The sequence below is a fragment of the Drosophila busckii genome, chromosome X (assembly GCF_011750605.1).
Source record: "Drosophila busckii strain San Diego stock center, stock number 13000-0081.31 chromosome X, ASM1175060v1, whole genome shotgun sequence".
Taxonomy (NCBI): Eukaryota; Metazoa; Arthropoda; class Insecta; order Diptera; family Drosophilidae; genus Drosophila; species Drosophila busckii.
This window is the reverse complement of record NC_046608.1, coordinates 9,154,715-9,176,256: the sequence shown is the minus strand read 5'-3', so window position 1 is coordinate 9,176,256 and position 21,542 is coordinate 9,154,715. Positions and strand designations below refer to the sequence as shown.

At 40.3% G+C, this 21,542-nt stretch overlaps 7 protein-coding genes across 7 annotated transcripts; 4 read left to right on the top strand and 3 right to left on the bottom strand.

Annotated features, from left to right (window-relative positions):
• Positions 1-2,377: 2,377 nt before the first annotated feature.
• On the top strand, positions 2,378-3,139 carry LOC108605319. The gene is made up of 2 exons (XM_017994989.1): positions 2,378-2,934; positions 2,995-3,139. The coding sequence occupies exons 1-2, from the start codon at positions 2,378-2,380 to the stop codon at positions 3,137-3,139; spliced, it is 702 nt and encodes a 233-aa protein (XP_017850478.1).
• An 8,203-nt stretch (positions 3,140-11,342) lies between these two features.
• On the bottom strand, positions 11,343-13,444 carry LOC108607118. The gene is made up of 3 exons (XM_017997751.1): positions 12,336-13,444; positions 11,978-12,276; positions 11,343-11,919 (listed from the first exon to the last, which is right to left on the bottom strand). The coding sequence occupies exons 1-3, from the start codon at positions 13,338-13,340 to the stop codon at positions 11,451-11,453; spliced, it is 1,773 nt and encodes a 590-aa protein (XP_017853240.1). The 5' UTR covers positions 13,341-13,444; the 3' UTR covers positions 11,343-11,450.
• Positions 13,445-13,556: 112 nt separating this feature from the next.
• On the bottom strand, positions 13,557-14,940 carry LOC108607119 (glyoxalase domain-containing protein 4). Its single transcript, XM_017997752.2, has 4 exons — positions 14,845-14,940; positions 14,596-14,645; positions 14,429-14,535; positions 13,557-14,367 (listed from the first exon to the last, which is right to left on the bottom strand). The coding sequence occupies exons 1-4, from the start codon at positions 14,938-14,940 to the stop codon at positions 13,757-13,759; spliced, it is 864 nt and encodes a 287-aa protein (XP_017853241.1). The 3' UTR covers positions 13,557-13,756.
• A 172-nt stretch (positions 14,941-15,112) lies between these two features.
• LOC108605684 lies at positions 15,113-15,527 on the top strand. The gene is made up of 2 exons (XM_017995476.1): positions 15,113-15,197; positions 15,255-15,527. The coding sequence occupies exon 2, from the start codon at positions 15,265-15,267 to the stop codon at positions 15,496-15,498; it is 234 nt and encodes a 77-aa protein (XP_017850965.1). The 5' UTR covers positions 15,113-15,197; positions 15,255-15,264; the 3' UTR covers positions 15,499-15,527.
• Positions 15,528-15,546: 19 nt separating this feature from the next.
• LOC108605683 lies at positions 15,547-16,291 on the bottom strand. Its single transcript, XM_017995475.2, has 2 exons — positions 15,843-16,291; positions 15,547-15,786 (listed from the first exon to the last, which is right to left on the bottom strand). Exons 1-2 carry the CDS (start codon positions 16,267-16,269, stop codon positions 15,647-15,649), a joined length of 567 nt encoding a protein of 188 aa, XP_017850964.1. The 5' UTR covers positions 16,270-16,291; the 3' UTR covers positions 15,547-15,646.
• A 106-nt stretch (positions 16,292-16,397) lies between these two features.
• Positions 16,398-17,194, top strand: LOC108605682 (TM2 domain-containing protein CG11103). The gene has a single exon (XM_017995474.2). It carries the CDS (start codon positions 16,480-16,482, stop codon positions 17,119-17,121), a length of 642 nt encoding a protein of 213 aa, XP_017850963.1. The 5' UTR covers positions 16,398-16,479; the 3' UTR covers positions 17,122-17,194.
• Positions 17,195-19,344: 2,150 nt separating this feature from the next.
• LOC108606983 (cathepsin B) lies at positions 19,345-20,941 on the top strand. The gene is made up of 4 exons (XM_017997557.1): positions 19,345-19,643; positions 19,723-19,983; positions 20,174-20,341; positions 20,404-20,941. Exons 1-4 carry the CDS (start codon positions 19,515-19,517, stop codon positions 20,872-20,874), a joined length of 1,029 nt encoding a protein of 342 aa, XP_017853046.1. The 5' UTR covers positions 19,345-19,514; the 3' UTR covers positions 20,875-20,941.
• Positions 20,942-21,542: the final 601 nt, after the last annotated feature.

Genomic DNA, 21,542 nt, shown 5'->3' with positions numbered 1-21,542 from the left:
TCAAGTTCAAAAGGTATTGGAAACTGCCGCTGTTAAATAGAATGTTAAATCTTTCAAATTTAGAATATCGTAAAACATTTTCTTTGAGATTAATAAGCTTGAGTTTCAACCATTAAATGAGCAATAAATATTTGAAGTAAAAGTTTATTGATATAAAATATATATGTAACACTCAGATAGAAAAAAATTAAATACAATATTTTGCTTTGATTTAACTTAAATAAATTAATAATAAATTATTCCAAGTATATTTATTAAATATGTATAATTACTAGAAAACCATTTTCATTTGAATAAATCTAGATACGCAGCAGGATGTGCAAGATTAAAGGGTATCGGTTGGTTAGTTAGTTAGTTAGTATACTAAACAAAATTTAAAGGACTAAATTCAAAATAATTGCTTTGATTTAAATTAAGTAAATTCAAATTACCAAGAATATACATTAAATATATATAATTACTTATACTAAATGAATAAATTATTTAGAAACCCCATTTAATTTGAATCAATGTAGATACGGAACAGGCTGTGCCAGAGTAAAGGCTATCAGTTAGTTAGTCAGTTAGGTAGTTAGTATACTAAGCAGAATTTACCAAATTAAATAGAAAATATTTGCTTTGATTTAAATTGAGTAAATTCAAAATACCCAGAATATACATTAAATATATATAATTAGTTAAACAAAAGTGATTAAATTATTTAGAAATCCCATTTCATTTGAATCAATGCAGAAACGGAACAGGCTGTGCAAGATTAAAGGCTATCGGTTAGTTAGTTAGTTACTAAGCAGAATTTAAAAGACTAAATACAAAATAATTGCTTTGCTTTAAATTAAGTAAATTCAAAATACCAAGAATATACATTAAATATATATAATTAGTTAAACAAAAGTGAATAAATTATTTAGAAAGCCCATTTCATATGAATCAATGTAGATACGGAACAGGCTGTGCAAGATTAAAGGCTATCAGTTAGTTGGTTAGTTAGTTAGGTAGTTAGGTAGTTAGGTAGTTAGTATACTAAGCAGAATTTACCAAATTAAATAGAAAATATTTGCTTTGATTTAAATTGAGTAAATTCAAAATACCCAGAATATACATTAAATATATATAATTAGTTAAACAAAAGTGAATAAATTATTTAGAAAGCCCATTTCATATGAATCAATGTAGATACGGAACAGGCTGTGCAAGATTAAAGGCTATCAGTTAGTTGGTTGTGTAGCTCCCGGGTAGTGTAACGGTATGTTAGGCCTATACTAAGCAGAATGTACCATTAGAAAGAAAATAGTTTGCTTTTGATTTAAATTGAGATAAATTCAGTATTTAACCATGTCTTTATGCTATACTTTACATTAAATATTATTTAATATTGTTTAACATTATCAATTGAGTTTTTAGAAAGCCCATTTCATATGAATCAATGTAGATACGGAACAGGCTGTGCAAGATTAAAGGCTATCAGTTAGTTGGTTAGTTAGTTAGGTAGTTAGGTAGTTAGGTAGTTAGGTAGTTAGGTAGTTAGGTAGTTAGGTAGTTAGGTAGTTAGGTAGTTAGTATACTAAGCAGAATTTACCAAATTAAATAGAAAATATTTGCTTTGATTTAAATTGAGTAAATTCAAAATACCCAGAATATACATTAAATATATATAATTAGTTAAACAAAAGTGAATAAATTATTTAGAAATCCCATTTCATTTGAATCAATGCAGAAACGGAACAGGCTGTGCAAGATTAAAGGCTATCGGTTAGTTAGTTAGTTAGTTAGTATACTAAGCAGAATTTAAAAGACTAAATACAAAATAATTGCTTTGATTTAAATTAAGTTAAATTCAAAATACCAAGAATATACATTAAATATATATAATTAGTTAAACAAAAGTGAATAAATTATTTAGAAACCCCATTTCATTTGAATCAATGCAGATACGGAACAGGCTGTGCAAGATTAAAGGCTATCGGTTGGTTAGTTAGTTATGTCTCCATGCGACAATTCTGCGCTGATAACTTGACCTAATGACCTTGACAATAAATTTTGAAATTGAATTGCACTTAGTAATACTTTCTATGTATGGTAAATACCAATAGATAAGCAAGTGGGTCAGCAAGCTCGTTAATCAATTCCATTGAAGTGAGCAGATCGCCAGCCTTATCAGAGGCGGCGTAAACTTTTAACGACTTTCTATTGAAATGGAGCTAACCTTGAACTTAATTTTTGGCACATGCGATGCCACGCGCTGACGTCTGACTAAAGAGACAACAAGATTACAGACTCTTTCGCTGGCAACGAAACAGATTAGAAATTAGAGATTCTTTCGCTGGAAACGTTTTCTCTGTGCTCAGTGAGCACAGTCAATCTTTGACGTGCCATTGAGATGGATAGAGTTTTGATGCTGTTGGCTTTTATCGCGGCCGCCGAGGGCGCAATACTTGTTCAAAACAATAGCGCCGAAGTTGTGATTGAGCTATATAACGAGAAACTGGATTTCTTTGCAACATTTCTGTCGCCAGACGCAGTTGATGCACTAATACATCGCCCAGAGAATATTTCGTTGAATACAACAGAAGCGCTGCGCTATGCTTGGATTCCATATACAACGCTAAAAGGTGAAATCGAAACCTGGTGCATAGGTGTTGAGAATACCATTCCCATACTGGATGACAGCCATTCTCGAGTCGAGCGTGGCAGATTGCTGGCTCACCTTGTGGCCGCTGAGCTGAGCAAAATGCAAAAGCTGCTAAATGCCATAGTGTTGCGCAAAGAGCCGAGCAAGTTCTATGCCCAAGTGCTTAAGGCTCAGAGCATACTCAAAGAGGCGCTCAGTGAAATCCATGCGGCGACAAATAACATTTACAATCGAGGCCAAATGCTGGCCACATGCAAGAGATTCATGTATCCACCTCCAACGACGACGACGCCGACGACTACAACGTAAGTTGCCACATCAAAGTAATCAAATAAATATATATATAATTGATTTCTTTCTATTAGTACAACCACAACGAAAGCCCCGCTGCCGCCCAAGTCTGTAGATAAGTTGAAAAAAAGCAAGAGCGCTGCCGGACTGACTAAACCACATTACATTTTCACTACTCTTTTCACTACTTTATGCCTGCTTGGCTATTTTGCAATGTAGCAATCATAAATAAATAAATGACATAACTAATAATTTGCACATGTTTCTCTCGCTCTGTCTCTCGCTTGCTTTTGCTCTGCAGCGCTATTTGTCTCTTTTTAATGGCAAGTAAACATTAAAGCTGCATTTTTTGTAAAGACAGCTTTCATTAAAGCTTAACGGCTCTAATCTAATGCTGCACTGACGCTGCAATTGCCCACTCTCTCTCTCTCTCTCTCTACCTATCTCTCTCTTGTTCGCTACTTGGCTGAAAGTAGGCACACAAAATTTAAATCATTTACAAAATATGCAGCAAAAGGAAAATGCAAGTCAAAGAGTAAAATAATACTACACGAGAGTACAACGACAACAACTAAGCAACAACAATGCTGCACACTATCTATGTGCCTGTGTCTGTGTATGTGTGTGTGTGTCTGTCTGTGTGTGGCCTGCATAATATGCAAGCAAGTAAAACAAGAAATTATACACAGCTCGCTGCGATTTAAAGGACTACTTGATGCTCTCAAGCAAACTTGATTGCATTGCGGAAAAATAAATAAATTAATAAAAATAAGTAGCAATAAAAACATGAGCATTGCTTGCTGGGCTTGCCAACAAAAATATATATATATTAACTTTAATTTAAAACTTTATTGTATTATAGTTAAATTATATTATTAGTAAATTAAAAAATTGACAAGCAATTGTTGCTACTTAATTTTTATTTAATAGCTTTTAGCAGTTCTCGTTGCTCTTAAACAATTAACAAAAATGTTAAACAAATTGAATTTGGCGACAAAGGTGTGGCGCTTAAGTTTTTGCTTAATTTGCAAAAGACAAATGTGTGAAATAAATTGAGATTAAGCAAAAGCTTAAACGAATTACATTTGGCTTGAAGGGTATGTAAAGTAGGAGGTCGCAATATTAACTACGAAATAAAGCAGACTAAAAACTGAAGCACGAAGTTGTGTGTGTGTGTGTGTGTGTGTGTGTGTGAGCATGTGTTTGTGTGTGTGCGGCCTGACTGTGACTGTCATGTGCCACAAACCCACTAAACTAATGAAAAATGTGAAGCGACGGCACAAAAGGAAGCGCAATTTTTGCACACACACAGATACACACTCACACACACAAAGACATGCATATGTATAGAGCCGTAAGTAGATGAAGCAGAGGCCCAGCGGCAGAGTTCGTCGCCCATATGCAAAGAAAGCTAAAAAGAAAAAAAGAAATTTGACCAAAAAAAATAAAAAAAAAAAAAACAGTAATAGCAGAGCAGCTGAAGAAGTAGAAGAAATATAGAGAAAAAGCAAGCGAGCGACAAAAAGAAATGTTAATTCCATAATACTTTAAATGCGGCAGGCATCGAATGACATTTGCACTTTTGCTGTCGCACGGTGCGCACAGTGGGATCGCCCAAGCGAAATTTTAACTATGCCACACACACACACACATACACACAAACAAACAACGTGCAACGTGCTGTGGAAGTGAAAGCGTGGTTGCAAATGTATTGGTGTGCAGGCATTTGTTTATACAATGTGTGTGTCGTTAATATATATTTGTTGGCTAACACACACACACACACACACACAGACAAACAGAGCGACATATATATGCATACAGTAGGTGCAAAAAACAGGCGCAAGAATTGCACGTGCATGCAAGGTGCGAAAGAGAACGAGATAGAGAGCGAGAGAGCGCGCGCGTCTGTCAGCTACATATGTATGGACAGACAAAGACTTAAAATGGAGCAAGCTGACCGCAACATAACACACAATACAACAAAAGCAGCAAAAGGACTAACAACAAAGTACACACATAGAGAGAGAGAGAGAGAGAGAGAGGGAGAGAGCGCGCGCTATACGCAGTAATATTTATAACAAAAGAACTGTGGGCAACCTAGTCTAGGGGTCAGTTCGCACCTTCATTTTGTTGCTCTCGTTTTTAGCCCCGTTTTGGTGAACAAATGTGCGCGCTGCTTTCTTTATTTATTTTGCTGCTACTACTTTTTTTTTTTAGTCATTACTATGACAACGCTATAGAGCACAGTGCTCGACAATAGCATAGAATATGACATGTAGGCGATAAAATTATGCCCAGAGTGCAGACAAGAAGCTGCAACTTCAACTTTGATTTCGAATTGCAGTTGTCGCAGCTGCAGCTCGAGCTGTAAGGTGAGCAATTGCACTTCCTAAGCGCAAGTGTGAGCACAAGCCAGAGAGAGACAGAGAGCGACAGAGAGGAAGAGCGCAAGCGTTTTGCCGCAGTTGTGCTAATTTGTTTGTTTGTCGTTATCATTCCTGGACCTGAAGATGAAGATGGGTCACCATTGTCACAATGCCATACAAAAGCAGCTCAACGAGCATTGCTGCCATAACAATGTATGCCAAAGCGACAGCCAGCGCGAGCGAGATAGCAAGCAAGTTAAGAGCGAGCTAGCATGCGCCTTTTATGCTGGCAAAACACAATGGGAAATTTATTAGCAAAACAAGCGCCGCACTAGTCGACAGCACAAATGTGCGCAACTTGCCCATAGTACACACACACACACACACAGTCATGCAAACCCTTTGCACTCACAAGTGAGGTCAGCTGTTTTCAACAATTGTGGCTTAAATGGCTTTAAGCATTGCACACTGTTTGTCCCGCCTGCTGATCAAATTGATACGAATTGTATTATTTGCTTAGCACATTACATGTAATTATAGTATTTAGTTAAGCTAATTGTGTAATTATTAATATACAATAAATGGCTAATTAGCAGCTTTTAATCAAATACAAATGTAGCATTATAATAAATTAATAACCAAATAAATTAATATTGCTGTCGGCACTAGGCTACGAAATTGTCATTAGACAAATTTAACAAACACATATAATAACTTTTAGTTACTTTTTGCAAACACTTTAAAAAAAAACTTAAAAAAAAAACAAAGCTTAATGCTTTGTTGGCATGAAATTTAATTGCAACTTGCGATCGCTCAGCACCGACCAGTTCCTGCTAAATGCCTTGACACATGCTAAATGGATGACACTGTCTAAAAATGAGATCACCAAAGCTTTCTGTATTATTTTCTTATCAAATTGCGATCACACTGTTCATAAATATATAAAAATATATTTCGTCATAATTTTTTGTTGCCGTTGCAGCCAGTTGTATAAAATATACAAAAATTATTTAACATTGAATTAATTGCCCAGCAACAAATAATTCAATTATACAACTATATATACAGCACAAATATATATTTAAATAATTGTTGCTTCAATGCTGAGAACATAAGCTAAGACATATAATAAAAGTAAAATAGCCAGCTCTGAGACCTGAGACTGAGCAAGTGTAAATGCTTATGCCCAGCTATATATATTCTATTATTGCTAAACAGATATTTTCTGCAGCTGTACTTGACATTTAGAGAAACAATTTGTATGAAGTTCTGCTGCACTGAGTTCTAAGCAGAGCAGCCTTTAATAAGTTCTAACTTAATAAATGGAAACAAGCTTATTTTTTTTTATGAACTGCTGCACAGATGATTTGCTGACTATCATGGCACAAGTTTTATTAAGCAGCACATGCCTAAGATACACGCACACACATATATATATATACGTTTATGTGCGTGTATATGCTCGTGTACAAAAAGTATTGCCTACTTATGAGCGCAGCACTGAGCATTAAGTTATAATATGTGTGCCCTTGTGTTGCCGCTTCGAATGTGCCCAACTGACAATCTCACACACACTCTCTCTCTCTCTCTCTCTCTGTCCCCCTAGCACTCTCTCCCACTCTGTCTCGCTTGCTCTTTAGACTCTTGGTTCGCCCTGTCCAACGCTGCGGCTGCTTATTTATCGTGTATTTTGTGTTGTCGCGCATATTAATCATAAAGCGGACACGCGTCGCTTTACGCACGTTTGGCGGTTGGCGGATGCGGACAGTGCCAAGAAGACAAACCAGCGAGACAGTTGTTACAGCACCAAAGACGAAGGCGAAGGCGAAACGAAGACGAAGCGGAAACGCAAGACGCAGACAAGACAACGACATTGAGACACTGTTTGTAACCCAACTCTCGCCATTCTGTCGGACATATCGTCGCATGAACGCTGTGACGCTGTGACGCTGTGACGCTGACGCTGCGTGCGAAAGAGACAGCAGCATGCGTGTGTAAGCGAGAGAGCGCATTAGATTTAAGCGCGTTATAAATGAGCAGCGCATATTTTGGTTTTCCAACTGTAACTCATAAATCAAAATTTTCGTTTTTGGCATTTTTAAAGGCAACATGAAAAAGCATGAACAAAAAAATACGTTACCCGCTAGCCCTTTAGCAAGCCCACGGTTCAGCAGCAGCAGCAAAGATAAAAAAAAGAAACTGAGCATGAAGTAAATCGGAAAAGCGTCTGCTGTCTGCTTTTCCATGACGGATGATTGGATTTTATGTTGATTACAAAAATGTGCAAGTCGAATTTGGCTTTTGGATTCAGTTCAGATACTCACAAGTTGTGGCCTAAGTGCGGTATAAACGCCTAAATATTAAGTTAAACGCTTGCTTAGCTACAGCGCAAAATGAATTAAAAATGCAAAAAGAAAAGGCTGCAAGAAATGAACAACAAAAAATTAAGTATACGCAGTATCCAACATTTGTTGTTGCCATTTTGGCTATTTTGCTGGCTGCTCCTATTACCCAGCACTCGCCCAGCCATGGGCTAAGCATGCTGATGATTATTAGCATAATGATCATTAAAATGATGAGCAGCAAGTCCATGGTTTTATTTCTAGCTTGCTTAGCAGCCAACAGAGATTTGTTGTGCTACATGTTTGATTTATTTATGTGTTTATTTGGTTTTCTGCTTGTGCTTAGCAGCAAATATGATTATTATATCAATTCGTTGCTGTTGTTGTTGTTGTTGTTGATTACGCATGGAGCATTTGCTTTTGCTATTTTGAGACGTTTTTGCATTTTATTTGCATGGAACATAATAATTTAATTTTATTTGTTTTTGCTGCATACAACAATTCACACACACACACAGCAGAGCTTGAGAGCATTATTCCAACTGTGATGCCGATGCCGTGTCTGATGCCCAATGATTGTTTGTTTTTGTCTAATGGCACCTTGGTGGGTCGCCATTGATTGTGTTGAGGGCGTCGACATAACCAACTGGGCCTAATGCATTGCATGCGTCTATGGGGTACACTTAATGCCAGGACACGCCTATACACACACACACACACACACACACAGGCATGCAGTATAAGAGTGTGTGTGTGTGATTACAAACATAGTTTTTGCTTTCGAAATTTCTCGCATTTATTCTGATGGTTTACTTGCAACATATTTATATGCCCTGTACAGTGAGCAACAAAAGGGTTTGCTTGCCATAATTCAAACTCTTTCTCATATATAATTTCAATTTCCATTTAAGTACAAAACTCAGCCAAGTAAAAGAATTGTTTAGTTTTTGTATATTTATATTTTAGATTATAAATGAACAGTTTTGCGTTTTTCTTATTAACTACTAGCATAAATATTTAAAAATCTAATTTATCAAGCCTGCAAGTTAATTGCTTCGTTCACAAAAGATTTATCCCATCATTGCATAAACTTAGTTTTGTTGTTGTTGTTCTTGTTGTTGTTGTTCATGGCCCGCTTTCATTTAACAACGCGCACTGTGGCTTGCCCTAGTACAACGTTGAGGGTCGGGTCGACATTTGCCGCAGTCTTTGGAGAGTGGTCGCAGGAACTCAGAGGCCAGTCAGTCGTAAATTAGTAGTAACGCCACACCGCAGCAAGCACCACCTAGACTAGGCTAGGCCTATGCTAAAAGCCACAGCAACAATTGCATGTTGTATATAAGTACAATGCACATGCTAAAGCAAATGATATTATAGCAAAGCGAAAATGCCCGAAATATAAGCGGCAAGTGCAATTTAAATAAATGCAAATAAAAAAATGGATCCATAAGAAAAATGTGGCCAAATTCAAATGGCTAAATAAAAACAAAAGAAAAAGTTGCTTATGCTTAGCAAAAATGCATTTAAAGAGCTAAATAAATAAATTGTATACACATTGATAGTTTCATTATTTGATGCTTATTAAATTCAAATGCCATTTGTCTAATGATATTTTGCAACAACTTTATATCAATAATATTTACCATTTTGATATATTTATTTTGGAATTTTGAACTCGTCGCTTGCACTCTTTTGTCACTCTATAATATTTATTAGTACGCTAAATGAAATGCACTTGACTTCATTCAATTTGATGACCCACTGGCATGCACACACACACACACACTCACACAGAGAAACGAACAGACTGTCCTTAGCCTCATGTTAAATGGGGACATGTTTTCCATCGATGAATTGTCGCATGTTTGCTGGTCGAAGCGAAAAAAAAAGGAAAAAGAGAAACAACTGCAAGCGTCGACTGGACGAGAACGCTTCATTTGTCGCAAACGCGGCCGCAAATATGCAAAAGAGCAAAATGCGTCAATAATGAAGATGCCACTTGCACGCAACGGCGTGCGCGGCAGGCACAGCGCGCAAATGAAAGTGCAAAAAAAAAAGAAAACACCAAACTGAAAAAAGTTTTATTGTGTCAATGCTGGACGAGTGCAAGCGAGAAAGAGAGCGAGCGAACATTGCTGAGTTGGCAAGACCCAAGGGGCCAAAACAAAATGCAGACCGTGTTTTGTGCTCACTATGCCATATGCGTGTGTGTTAGTGTGTGTGTAGCTCATTATGCTTGGGCTGTCATTAAAAAATAAAAATAAAGAGCAAACTCAAATTAAAGCAAATGATCAAACAAAACTTTAGCTGCCTCTCTCTCTCTCTCTATCTATGTCTGTTGCGCTTAGGCTGCAACTGTCGCCATTTGTTGGACGTCTTTCGTGTGCAATCTGTTGCCAAAATGCATGGCAAACAACAAGGCATGCCACCTGCCAGTTATGTGTGCACAAAGCATCAACCTTATTGCCCCAAAATATATTGAGGTCAGCCGGCAAGAAGGTCGCCTTTGCCTCGCTTCAGCAATCGCAGTCGCCGTTTGTCGATTCAAGTCAATTCAGTGACGGCCACAACGATAACAGCCACAAATAATTGGCCACGCCAGCAATGCCCGCAAAAAAAGAAAAATAAAAGCAGCAACAGCTACAACTAAAAAAAAAACATTGAACAGCACAGAGAATAAACCCAAATTGCATTGAACGTTAAGGTTCTCTCCCATAGCTCGAGGCAGCTGCAAGCGCAAACGAGCGCAAAGAACTTGCAAATGATGGACACAGCAGCAACAACAATAAGCCTCGAAAATAATATTGAAGCACTTGCATATGTTTTATTTGTATATGCAGCTAAATAGGCTAGCAGGTCGTTGCCAATTTGGAGCGAAAAGTTTTAAGCACTCGCCGCACTTTGTGTCGGGAATCGCACATTGTGGCCAACCCAAGTCATTCGCCAGTCTCCCAAGTCTTCCAAGACTTTCAATTTAACAGCTTTAATAGGCAATAATAAAGTTTTGGTATTTTTAGTTCCCAGTCACTTTTAAAGTTAGCAGCATGAGCGTAGCTAGTATGCAAATTAGAGGGGCTGAGTGACAGTCTTCCTCCCATGCTCAGAGTCTAGCGCTCGCTTAGCAACAAAACAGCGACGCTCTCGTTTAGTCGCAGCTCAGAGCGATCGAGCGAGCGGCAGCCAAACGAAAGCAGCGCTGCTCTCGCTAGCAAAGACGGGGCCGTGGCCATGGCTATCGCTCACGCTCTCTGCGAGGCGCTTGGGCTCTCAGCTTCGATCAATGCGTGGGTGGCTGGCTAGGTAAGCGAGGCCAGTCGAGGGCAGTCGCGCTAGGATCGTTGGCGAGTAAACAAGCAACAGAATTTAGTGCAGTGCATGGAAATTTTATAAGACAACTCTAATGAGTTCTACATTGGCCTAAACGGTAAATATGTTTAAATAAGCTGAGACATAACATAAAACATATTTATATAACTTTAAAAAAATTATATGTAGAGCTTTTGTTTGCTTTTGTTTTGCAAAAAAGTCATAAGCTTTACTTTTTATGTTTAAGTTAATTAATTTATAATATTTTATTACATGTTTCTTTGCTTAAATTATTAATTTTCTTAATATCTGTTTTGGATTTTTTTTTTGTGCATTCAATAAAATTTTGTATATGTTTGCTTTGTTTTTTTGTCAAGTGATTTCTAATAATTTAAAAATTAAAAAATGCCGAGAGCTGAGCTAAAGCAGCAAATGCTGTAGAATCAACTGCCAAGCAACAAGAACAAATTGTTGCTGAGCAATTGAGTGAAACAACTGAATTGCTGCCTTAGCTCAGGCTGCAGCATATGATTCTAATTCAGGATCGGGCGAAAACTGGGAAGGAGTGATGCCGCTGGAGCGATTTGACATTTTGTAGCGCAAGCGTTTGCTGGCCACCAGTTGCGACATTTTGCGTAGCGTCATATAGTCGCGATTGAGCATGCGACAGAGCTCAATGAAGGTGCAGAGTTTGGGCGACTTGAGATCCTTGGCCAGCTTATAGGCAGCATCGAGCACCTCGGACTGGCGCTCGTACTTGCAGAGCACGGCATGCGACTTGGCCTGCAGCATGGTGGCTAGAAATTCCCAAATGATGCTGTTGCACTTGCGTGCCTCTTCAATGGCACGCTTAGCATAGACCAGGCACTGCACCAGATGATGCTGACCCATGTGACTGTCGGCGAGCTCATAAAGCAAATAGCTGCGCTCAATGGGCAAAGTGGCAAAGTACAAACGTTTCTCCAGGCGATCCTTGCTGCGCCTAAAAGCAAAATGCAGAAATGTAAGCAAAGTTATATGCGCACAAAGCTTGAGCTTACTTGTACGCCTTGGTGGCTTCAAATTGTGGACCTGAATCGTCGTAGACATAGGTGGAGCGATCACCAAACACCACTTCGATCGGCTCTGTGGGCTTGAGCGAGGGCATGCCCAGCAAATGGCACATGGCATCGTTGTCGTAGGGTGAGAGCTTTTGCTTTGGCAGCCGAAATCCTTGGCACAAGCTCAAGGCCAGATGATTGTACACCTCGTTCATGAACTCTGTTTTCCAGGGCATCAGGCGCAGCGTCTTTATCGTATTGTAATGACCCATGACATCAGACACATATTTGCGCAGGCGCTGCCAAGACAAAAGTTTAAAGTTACAACTCCTCTCAAGCTTCGACTCGTTTGACTTACCAGCGTATCCTTTTGCTTGCGTATGGAGCGTATGGTGCTCAGTATGCTGAGCATGTTGCGACGCGTCTGATACTGTATGCGATACATGTTCGCCTTGTGGAACGCATCGTTCTTCTGCCAGTCATCGATGTTCTCCTTGGTCTCATTGTACACAGGGCTGCGGCAATGCAGCATTTGGGTAAATGTCTTTACGCGATTGAAATTGCAGTTGAGATAGTTGGCGCGCTCTTGGCCGGACTTGAAGTATTTGTTCAGCGTTACGTTGGGATTGTGGCGCAGCTGTTGCATGAACGCAATGTCCACCCAGTTGCGATTAAAGTAGTGCTGATAGTAGATTTTTGCTTTGCGTTGCCGTCTGGCTGCCTGCAGTGGCGAAATCATATCCTTTTTTATCTCCAGCACACTCTGCGTATCGCACTCGTGTCGCTCGCGCAGTATTTTCCAAATGGGACGCATATCGGGTGGCTCACGCGACTTGATCAATTCCTCATAGTACGGCCGCAGTTGCGAAGAGTTCTTCAAAAAGAACGGACCCAGACTGTCGCCCACGCTGTCATTAAAGTTGGAATTAACCAGCGAGACGCGTCGCTCGAACGGCACCTTGGAGTGGCCCACACACTTGGCCATATTATCATGCAGCAGCATTTTGTGCTCCTCAAAGCGATTCAAATCGTAAAGCGCATCCGATAGTTCAATATTGACCGCTGTGTCCGTAGTCTCCGACACTGCCACGGCGCGCTTGCTATCCTCCAATGCCTCCCCGGCCAGCGCAATCGAACGATGAAATTTACTGCGCAAATATAAAGCTTGCCAATCATCACCGGCGTGCTCATCGATGCACTTGTTGAAATATATCCTGGCCGCTAAGTTCTGCCGCTCGGCAGCAAAATATTGCGCCCAGCTGCGATACATGTTCCGACGATGCTGCTCTGGCCAATCCACTAGCTCCCAGGGCTGCACATTGGCTACTAGCTTGCCAGCGGGCGCATTCTCATCCAGCTTCATGGTTGTCTTGGAATTTGTTAAAAGAAACCGTTCAAGTGATACAAAAAGAAAAATTTCCTAAAAAGTAATAGTACAAAATGGCTAAAAGGGTGCGAAATTTAACTAAAACTAAAACGTAAACTTCAAAATTAATCTAACATCTCAACTAAAATTGTTACAGCCTGCTGTAATTATATAAATTATATAAATAATAAGCTAATGTATTGCCTTAACGTTAATTCAAGCCATGTATTGTAAAATATTCCTCTAACAATATAGGGCATGCATTATATTCTCAAACAATTTTTAATGTGTTACTCGATTCAGAATTAAATTCACTTGGACTTTTAAACAAATTTACAGTTCACGTCGAAGATTTTTAAGAAGCCTTCCGCTTAAGTACGACATAAAAAACATATATAAAACATAGCTTATTGCTATTTATCCTGGAACGGATCCTTGCGAATAAACTTATCCAGCTGCGCTTCGCCCTCCGCCTCGAATTGCGATAGTTCACCAAAGCCCTCCTCATCCACAAAACAGATCTCATGACCATCTGGATCCGCCAATATAACCACTGTAACTGATGCCTTGCCAGGCGTATCCAGCTTTATAAGCGGCTTCAATATGACTCCCTTGCTGGCCTCCACAGCTGCTTGTATTTGTGGCTGCTCAGCCGCGGGCACAGCAAATGCAATGCGTCCATAGGCCTGAGCACGATCCACCTTGCCCTGCAGCTTGAGCAGACGCAGCGCAGCCTGATTATTGCCATAGCTAAGCAGCACCGATTGTTCGGTCTGCTCCAACAGTTTCATTTTGAGCAGCTCATGCCAGTACTTACGCGATGCAGCCAGGTCGCTGACATGCAGCTCCACCTGCTTAACTGGATCTGTGCCAGCCGCTGGCTTTGAATTCACCACATAAACCTTATAGCCATCCGGCGAGGTCAACACACTGCGCTCATCTTGTTTTTGTGTGGGATATGAATGTTCAGCAGCGCGCTTCAAAATTTCATTGGAATGTATTGTTAAGCCACCGAAATCGTTGCCTGAAAATGTTCATAGTTATAGCATATATTATGAAGAGTTAATCTGTAATTGCTTATGCACCCAGCTCATAGGATTTAACACCGTAATTGTAGGTCAGCTCCACTACAAAATGAGCGCTCTCGGGGCCATAGCCCATCATGGTTTTGCTCCAGCGATTGTCATAGGGGCTGCAGGTGGGTAAACAATTAATATAAGTACATACATTAACTGTTAACACTGATGCTTACCCATTGCATTGGGCCTCGCAGCCCTCTTTGAACTCCTCATGTCTCAGCACCTATGGAGAATGGCAGTACAGCGTGAGAATGTTAACAAGCAATTACTAAGCAAGAACAATAATAATTATAAATAACTTGCAAGTCATGTGCTGCTGATAAAACAATGTTCATCTGTTCTATGTGATCTTATGCGCTATCCAATGGAAAGCTACCAAGTCGGGCAGCAGTATAGGATTTTTGTACGTTTGGGCCACTTACTTGCATGCCCAGTATGGTGCGAAAGAAAAATATGTTCTTGGCACGATCTCCGATCTTAAAAACATAGTGAAGAGCGCGTCCAGTTACGTTTGCCATAATTAAAGCTTAGAAACTTATTATTTTGCTGTTGTGTTTAACATTCAAAATGTTGAACTAGAGATGGTGACACTTGTTAGCTTATTAACAGCTGTTACGCGCAGCTGTGAACTGTGAGGAGCATAAATGTTAACTTGAATTATTTTCATTTAATAGCAGCTAACAGTGTCATCGATAATTTCCTGTCAAAGCCAACACATCTCTAAACGTCTGGGTCGCTATTGTTGTGTAACTGAAACGCGTATATTTCGTTAAAAGTATAACAAACAGAAAGTTTATTATAAACAAAACTACATATTTTACATTTCTTGCAGGCGCTCAACAATGTCAGCCTCCGCCGCCCGTGGTTCAACATCGCTGCTAAAGCGTGCTTGGCACGAAATTCCCGATATTGTTGGCGGCTCTGCAATGGCCATCGCTGGTATTGTTATGGCTGGCATCGGCCTGGTGAACTACTACTCCAAGGATGGCGACAATCGTCGCTACAAGCAAGGCTATGTAGTATATCGTCATGACGATCCACGTGCCCAGAAAGTGCGCAATGATGAAGATGATTAAACCAAACTCATTCATAGTGTATAAAAATATTTTATTTTTTTTTGTTTTTGTTTTCGTGCTGCTTCGGCCGTAGCACATACATGCATACAAAACATAGCTAAGTAAAACAATTACAAATTTACTAGTATATGCGTGTAGTGTACATATCTTAGCTGGGACTAGGCCAGGTGAACGGTAAATGGCGATGCTTTACTTTATGGTGCTTCTGACAGGCCGCCAGAGTATGATAGCGCTCATCACAGAAGGAACACATGTAGCCACCGGACTTTACATCCTCCAATTCGACAGCTACAATGATATTTACATACTTATACTGGAAACCAGGGAGAAGTGTAGTAACTTACATTCATTAGGCTCGAACTTGAACACAATGTTGTCCGCCTTCGCTAGCGGCTGATCGTTTTCATCTACCACTGTATATGATGCTAAGGGCAGCGGATCCATGGCGGATACACTTGTCTGAGATTGACGACCGCGTTTGCGTCGCTGCTCAAATTTTAATGCCACATTGAACTCATTGTTGGCTGTAAGCCATTTATTATTGAATTCATAAATAATGGCTAGTTTCTTTACACAAATACGGCAAATTTGTTTCGGATAATCATCATCTTTGTTGAGCGCCGTCAATGCAGCGTTTGCCGGCAGGCAAGCCGATATTATATCCGAGATGGGTAATTTCTTGTCCAGTACCATGGCGCTATCTTCATATATATTGAGTGCCTCCAGGCAGTCGTTGCCGCAGGTCCGGCAAATATTTTCAAATATTTCCATTATAGTTTTTTTTAATAAGTAAACAAATTGATATGCATCCTTTTTGTATAAAGATGCTATTAAAAGTAAACAGTATGGCCATCGGTCAGCTCAATAACATAGCACATAACACTGTTAAGTTACTTAACAGTGCCCATTGAGTTTTCGTTGAGCCTAACTAAATTTACCAGCACTTGTGCATTAACAATAACAATTGCAGCCACAGCCAAAATGCAGCATAGGCTAATATTATACAGTGTTTTAATTACATTTTTAATACCGAACCTGCTGACCGACGCAATACAGGCACGTAGTGACAAAGAGCAGCCGCAGACCCAAGTACAGTCTGTGGTGCCCGTGCAGGCGCAAGCACAGTTAAGCTCCAGTGCGGCATCTGCATCAGGGCCTAGCTCGACTTTTAATCCGCTGGGGCCAAATGTGATGTGCTCGTTCCTACCCCGCGACTTTCTGGAATGCAAAGAACCCATTGATCATCGCAACAATGAAACAGCATTGAAGGAAAAGGGATACGGCTGTCTGCGCTTTGGCGGCTCATCTTATGAGGATGTGGCGCACACCAAGGTGCAGTGCACCGTTTTCACAGACATCGACTGTTATGGTGCACGCACATTCTTTCGGGATGGCGAACCCTGTGTGCGATATACGGATCACTATTTTGTCACCACGTTGATTTACAGCATGCTACTGGGATTCCTTGGCATGGATCGCTTCTGCCTGGGACAAACTGGCACAGCTGTGGGCAAACTGTTGACAATGGGAGGCGTTGGTGTCTGGTGGATAATTGACGTCATACTGCTCATCACGAACAATTTACTACCTGAAGATGGTAGCAATTGGAATCCCTATGTCTAAGCTAAATATAATCATTATAACAATGTAAATAAGTCATACATACATAAGGATATACTCATCATAAGTAAACAAATATTATCCATTAAGAGCTGTTTGCCTAAATGTTATTTAACAGTTATCGTTTGGTATTTTTACATGTCCATCAGTAGTGCTGCCAAGATAGAGAATTGCACTGCGCACCATAAGCTGCCAGTTGATTAAATTTCTCTCTCTCTCTCTCTCTCTCTCTCTCTCTCTCTCTCTCAAATTTATCATACTGGCTCTCACAGCAAACACATTCTCTTTCGAACTTTCATGTACTCTCGAGGATAAGAAAAAGGCGCTGAATATGAAAAGTCAGGTCAGTTCTGTGTTAGCTGTTGCTCCAAGCGCTGGTGTAGTGCTAGTCCACAGGTAGAAAGCTTCTCGAATATTGCGTGCCCAGCGAATCGTCCACAGTTCAACGACTTAATACGCTGCAAGTGGTTGCAACAAGGTTTGGGCTATCAACTTGCCATCATAACCATGCCCGAGCAGGAAGTGGGTAATATACCACTTGGGGACAACATGGAGGCTGAGTCCATTTCAGCACCAGCTGAGGAGCAGGTGGCACCTATCGTTGAGCCGCGGTTGTTACCTGTTACTGCTGTGCGAACAGTGGAGCCAATGAGCCCGGAAGAAGAGAATGATTTGTTCAATCCTCTTGACATGGGGGATGTCAGTGATTTCTATGGCTTTGACGAGCATGAGCCGCCTCTGCGTCTGCCCTCCGAGTATCACGAGGATCTACAGTTGCCGCATCTCGAGGATAACGAAACTGGGCCTGATATTTATCAGGTGATGCAACAGTTTCAGCCACCCGCAGGCATTGTGCCTGTGTCCGTCTTCATGGCCCGTCGACCAGAACGGACTGGTGGCTAGAAGAGAAGAGTACTCTGGCTTTCGCAGCTCAATTTAACCAATTAAATCTCATACAATATCCACATAATAAAGATTAGGGTTAAATGATTAAATTAAAGATAGCGATTTAATAATAGCACTGAAGGAAAAGGGATTCGGCTGTCTGCATCATAACAATGTAAATAAGTCATATACATATATGTACAAGGATATACTCATGATAAGTAAACAAATATTATCCATTAACAGCTGTTGCTTAAATGTTATTTAACAGTTATCGTTTGGTATTTGTACGTATCCATCAGCAGTGCTGCCAAGATAGAGAATTTTTTAGCTAAATCTGGATATTTTCAAAATATGCGCTTTGGAAATAATGTATGCAGTTTTATATCGAAAGAATATGCACTTGCACTAATACCATTGCATTAATTTTGTCACTCTCGAATAAAATTTTCTCGCATACACATTCTCTCTCGAACATTCATGTACTCTCAAGGATAAGAAAACGGAGCTGAGTTAGAAAAATCAAGTCAGTTTGTATTAGCTGTTGCTCCAAGCGTTGGTGTAGTGCTAGGCCACAGTTTAAAAAGCTTGCCGAATTTTTTCTGCAACGGGATTCGGGATAATACGCTGCAAGTGGTTGCAACACGGCTTGTACTAGCAACTAGTCATCACACCCATGTCCGAGCAAGAAAAGGTTGAAATAAGTGGGGATAACATGGAGGCTGAGCCCATTGCAGCACCTGGTGAGGAGCAGGTGACAGAAACGGCGACTATCGTTGAGCCGCCTGAGCCCATCGCAGCACCAGCTGAGCGAGTAAGGCGTCCATTTATACTCCCGAGAAGAACTCCGGAGGAAGAGGAATGGTTCCGTCAATTTGAGCTCGCCAACGGAGGCGAAGATTTCTATGGCTTTGATGCTGATGCACCGCCTCTGCGTGTGCCCACCGAGCGTATAGTTGATGTGGTGCCCGAGAATTTTCCCAGAATTGTGCTTCCAGAATGGGTTGAGCCATACCCCCTACCAGTCATGCCACATCAACCAGAACGGTCAGGTGGCTAGAAGGCTTTCGCAAGCAGGAAGCCACCTGGCGTAAGTCTTGCGACAGGATGGGCAGTGCTTAATTAAACAAATTTAACCCCATACAAGATTAACATAATAAAGATTTTGGTCACATTAATGAAATTGATTATTGACAGCGGTTAAATAGTATTTAAAGAAAAACGTCTAAATTTAGCTAGTTCATGTTATCGATTGCTGCCAACACTGCACAGCAATCGATAGGCTACTAATCGCAGATTTTGAAAAGAAAAAAGACAAACAACAAGCCAAGTCACAACACTAAGTCGTATTTAATTTTAATACTCAGCAGTACGCATTCATTGCTTTGCTGACAGATAAGTCAGAGCGCTTAACAATATCAACGAGTGCAGAATATTGCACATCACAAAATATTTACTTAAACAGTTAGTGCTATTTTGCTTACTCACGGCCATTTTGAGTAAGAATTAAAATGAAACTCTTCGTAGCTGCTGTGGCGCTACTAGCCACACTAGCCAACACCACAGCCACTGACAATGAGCCTCATATGCTAAGCGATGAATTTATTGAGCTAGTGCGCAGCAAGGCCAAAACCTGGACGGTAAATATAATTACTTTGAAATAACTTTTGCCTGTGCTGCTGACGTGACAACCTGAATTCTATTTAATCCATTGTCTAGCCTGGTCGCAATTTCGATGCTGCCGTGTCAGATCACCATATACGCGGCTTGATGGGTGTGCATCCAGATGCGCACAAGTTTGCTCTACCCGACAAGCGTGTGGTAATGCCAGAGCTGGTTGAAGACGATGGTGGCGACTTGCCCGAGGAGTTTGATGCGCGCACTGCTTGGCCAAATTGTCCGACCATTGGTGAGATACGTGATCAAGGTTCCTGCGGCTCCTGCTGGGCCTTTGGCGCCGTTGAGGCAATGTCCGATCGTGTAAGTAAAATAAAAAATAACAACCAAAAACACAATTAGCTGACGCAGTTCAGAAAATGCTTATCACTCTGCTTATCGATTACTGTACAATTGCGTTGCAATGCTATGTCTATGTATTTGCATGTGTGTGTGCGTGTGTGTGCTCTTTGTTTAGAATCGTAAACATTTGCTGAGTTGAAAATCTTTGTAGGTTTGCATACATTCCAAAGCGGCCGTCAATTTCCATTTCTCTGCCGATGATCTCGTATCCTGTTGCCATACCTGCGGTTTTGGCTGTAATGGCGGCTTCCCCGGTGCCGCCTGGAGCTACTGGACACACAAGGGCATTGTTAGCGGTGGCTCGTACGAGTCTCATGAGGTTTGTTAAGAACACAGCTCTGTTGTGTAAGCATTAAATACAAATTGCCATTGTTTTTAAAGGGCTGCCGTCCTTATGAAATTGCACCCTGTGAGCATCATACGAATGGCACTCGGCCACCATGCAGCCAAGGCAGCACACCACGCTGCCAGCATCAGTGCGAAGCCGGCTACACTGTGGACTATAATAAGGACAAGCACTTTGGCAGCAAGTCCTACTCGGTGAATCGCAATCCACGTGAAATTCAACGCGAAATCATGACGAACGGACCCGTCGAGGGCGCTTTTACAGTCTATGAGGATTTGATTACATACAAGACAGGCGTCTATCAGCATGTCCATGGACGTGAGCTGGGCGGTCATGCCATACGCATACTCGGCTGGGGTGTTTGGGGTGATGAGAAGATCCCCTATTGGCTGATTGGCAACTCGTGGAACACCGACTGGGGTGATAATGGTTTCTTCCGCATTAAGCGCGGCGAGGATCATTGCGGCATCGAGAGCGCCATTTCCGCTGGCCTACCTAAGCTATAAACTGCAGCTGCTTTTAATTGCTTCTTCACTTAAATACACAATAAAATAACTATATATTGAACAGTTAGTGACGATTTAGTTAATATAAATATTCACGCTTAATATACAAAAATGCTGTTAAAAATTTTTACAATCATTACAAGAGCTATAAGAATAGCTTGCTTCAAATTATATTATATTAACTTGTAGATTAAAATAATATAAAACAAACAAAATGCGTTTGAATGTGAATATGTATAGTTAAAAAATTTCAGTTGCTGATTGCTGTATCAATTTGTAGACTAGACTAACAACAACTTGTTTTTATGCTTTGGCGATTTCTAGACACGCCCCATATGCTTAATGTCGGTCGGTCATGTGATCTGCTGGATTTATCAGCATCGGCGGCACAGATTGCAATTAATCAGAGGGCATTCAATTAAACGATTCGTTGATTCCACAGACTTTAACTGGTTGTAGTTCAAGCACCCCCGCTTTATTAACTAAATAAATAAAACGCTCTTTATTTTTTCACATTTTTATTCATAATATATATAATCTTTTTCATTTTCAACATCAAATAGAACATTTTTGGCTTTTTTTTTTTATTTTTTTAATGAACCTTTTTTTTTAAATGTTTATCTTTTTTTCTTTTAGTTTTATGCACATTTAATTTATTGTAACTGCCT

What these genes read in the sequence shown, in the direction of transcription:
- LOC108605319 (XM_017994989.1), top strand. Translation starts at nt 2,378, where the DNA reads ATGGATAGAGTTTTGATGCTGTTGGCTTTTATCGCGGCCGCCGAGGGC. An exon ending in ACGACGCCGACGACTACAAC is followed by an intron (nt 2,935 to 2,994) that starts GTAAGTTGCCAC and finishes TCTTTCTATTAG; the next exon opens with TACAACCACAACGAAAGCCC.
- LOC108607118 (XM_017997751.1), bottom strand. Translation starts at nt 13,340, where the DNA reads ATGAAGCTGGATGAGAATGCGCCCGCTGGCAAGCTAGTAGCCAATGTG. An exon ending in GCAAGCAAAAGGATACGCTG is followed by an intron (nt 12,277 to 12,335) that starts GTAAGTCAAACG and finishes TTGTCTTGGCAG; the next exon opens with CGCCTGCGCAAATATGTGTC. An exon ending in GAAGCCACCAAGGCGTACAA is followed by an intron (nt 11,920 to 11,977) that starts GTAAGCTCAAGC and finishes TTTTGCTTTTAG; the next exon opens with GCGCAGCAAGGATCGCCTGG.
- LOC108607119 (XM_017997752.2), bottom strand. Translation starts at nt 14,940, where the DNA reads ATGGCAAACGTAACTGGACGCGCTCTTCACTATGTTTTTAAGATCGGA. An exon ending in TGCGAGGCCCAATGCAATGG is followed by an intron (nt 14,536 to 14,595) that starts GTAAGCATCAGT and finishes ACCCACCTGCAG; the next exon opens with CCCCTATGACAATCGCTGGA. An exon ending in TGTTAAATCCTATGAGCTGG is followed by an intron (nt 14,368 to 14,428) that starts GTGCATAAGCAA and finishes GAACATTTTCAG; the next exon opens with GCAACGATTTCGGTGGCTTA.
- LOC108605684 (XM_017995476.1), top strand. Translation starts at nt 15,265, where the DNA reads ATGTCAGCCTCCGCCGCCCGTGGTTCAACATCGCTGCTAAAGCGTGCT.
- LOC108605683 (XM_017995475.2), bottom strand. Translation starts at nt 16,269, where the DNA reads ATGGAAATATTTGAAAATATTTGCCGGACCTGCGGCAACGACTGCCTG. An exon ending in CAAGTTCGAGCCTAATGAAT is followed by an intron (nt 15,787 to 15,842) that starts GTAAGTTACTAC and finishes ATATCATTGTAG; the next exon opens with CTGTCGAATTGGAGGATGTA.
- LOC108605682 (XM_017995474.2), top strand. Translation starts at nt 16,480, where the DNA reads ATGCAGCATAGGCTAATATTATACAGTGTTTTAATTACATTTTTAATA.
- LOC108606983 (XM_017997557.1), top strand. Translation starts at nt 19,515, where the DNA reads ATGAAACTCTTCGTAGCTGCTGTGGCGCTACTAGCCACACTAGCCAAC. An exon ending in TTGAGGCAATGTCCGATCGT is followed by an intron (nt 19,984 to 20,173) that starts GTAAGTAAAATA and finishes AAATCTTTGTAG; the next exon opens with GTTTGCATACATTCCAAAGC. An exon ending in GCTCGTACGAGTCTCATGAG is followed by an intron (nt 20,342 to 20,403) that starts GTTTGTTAAGAA and finishes TTGTTTTTAAAG; the next exon opens with GGCTGCCGTCCTTATGAAAT.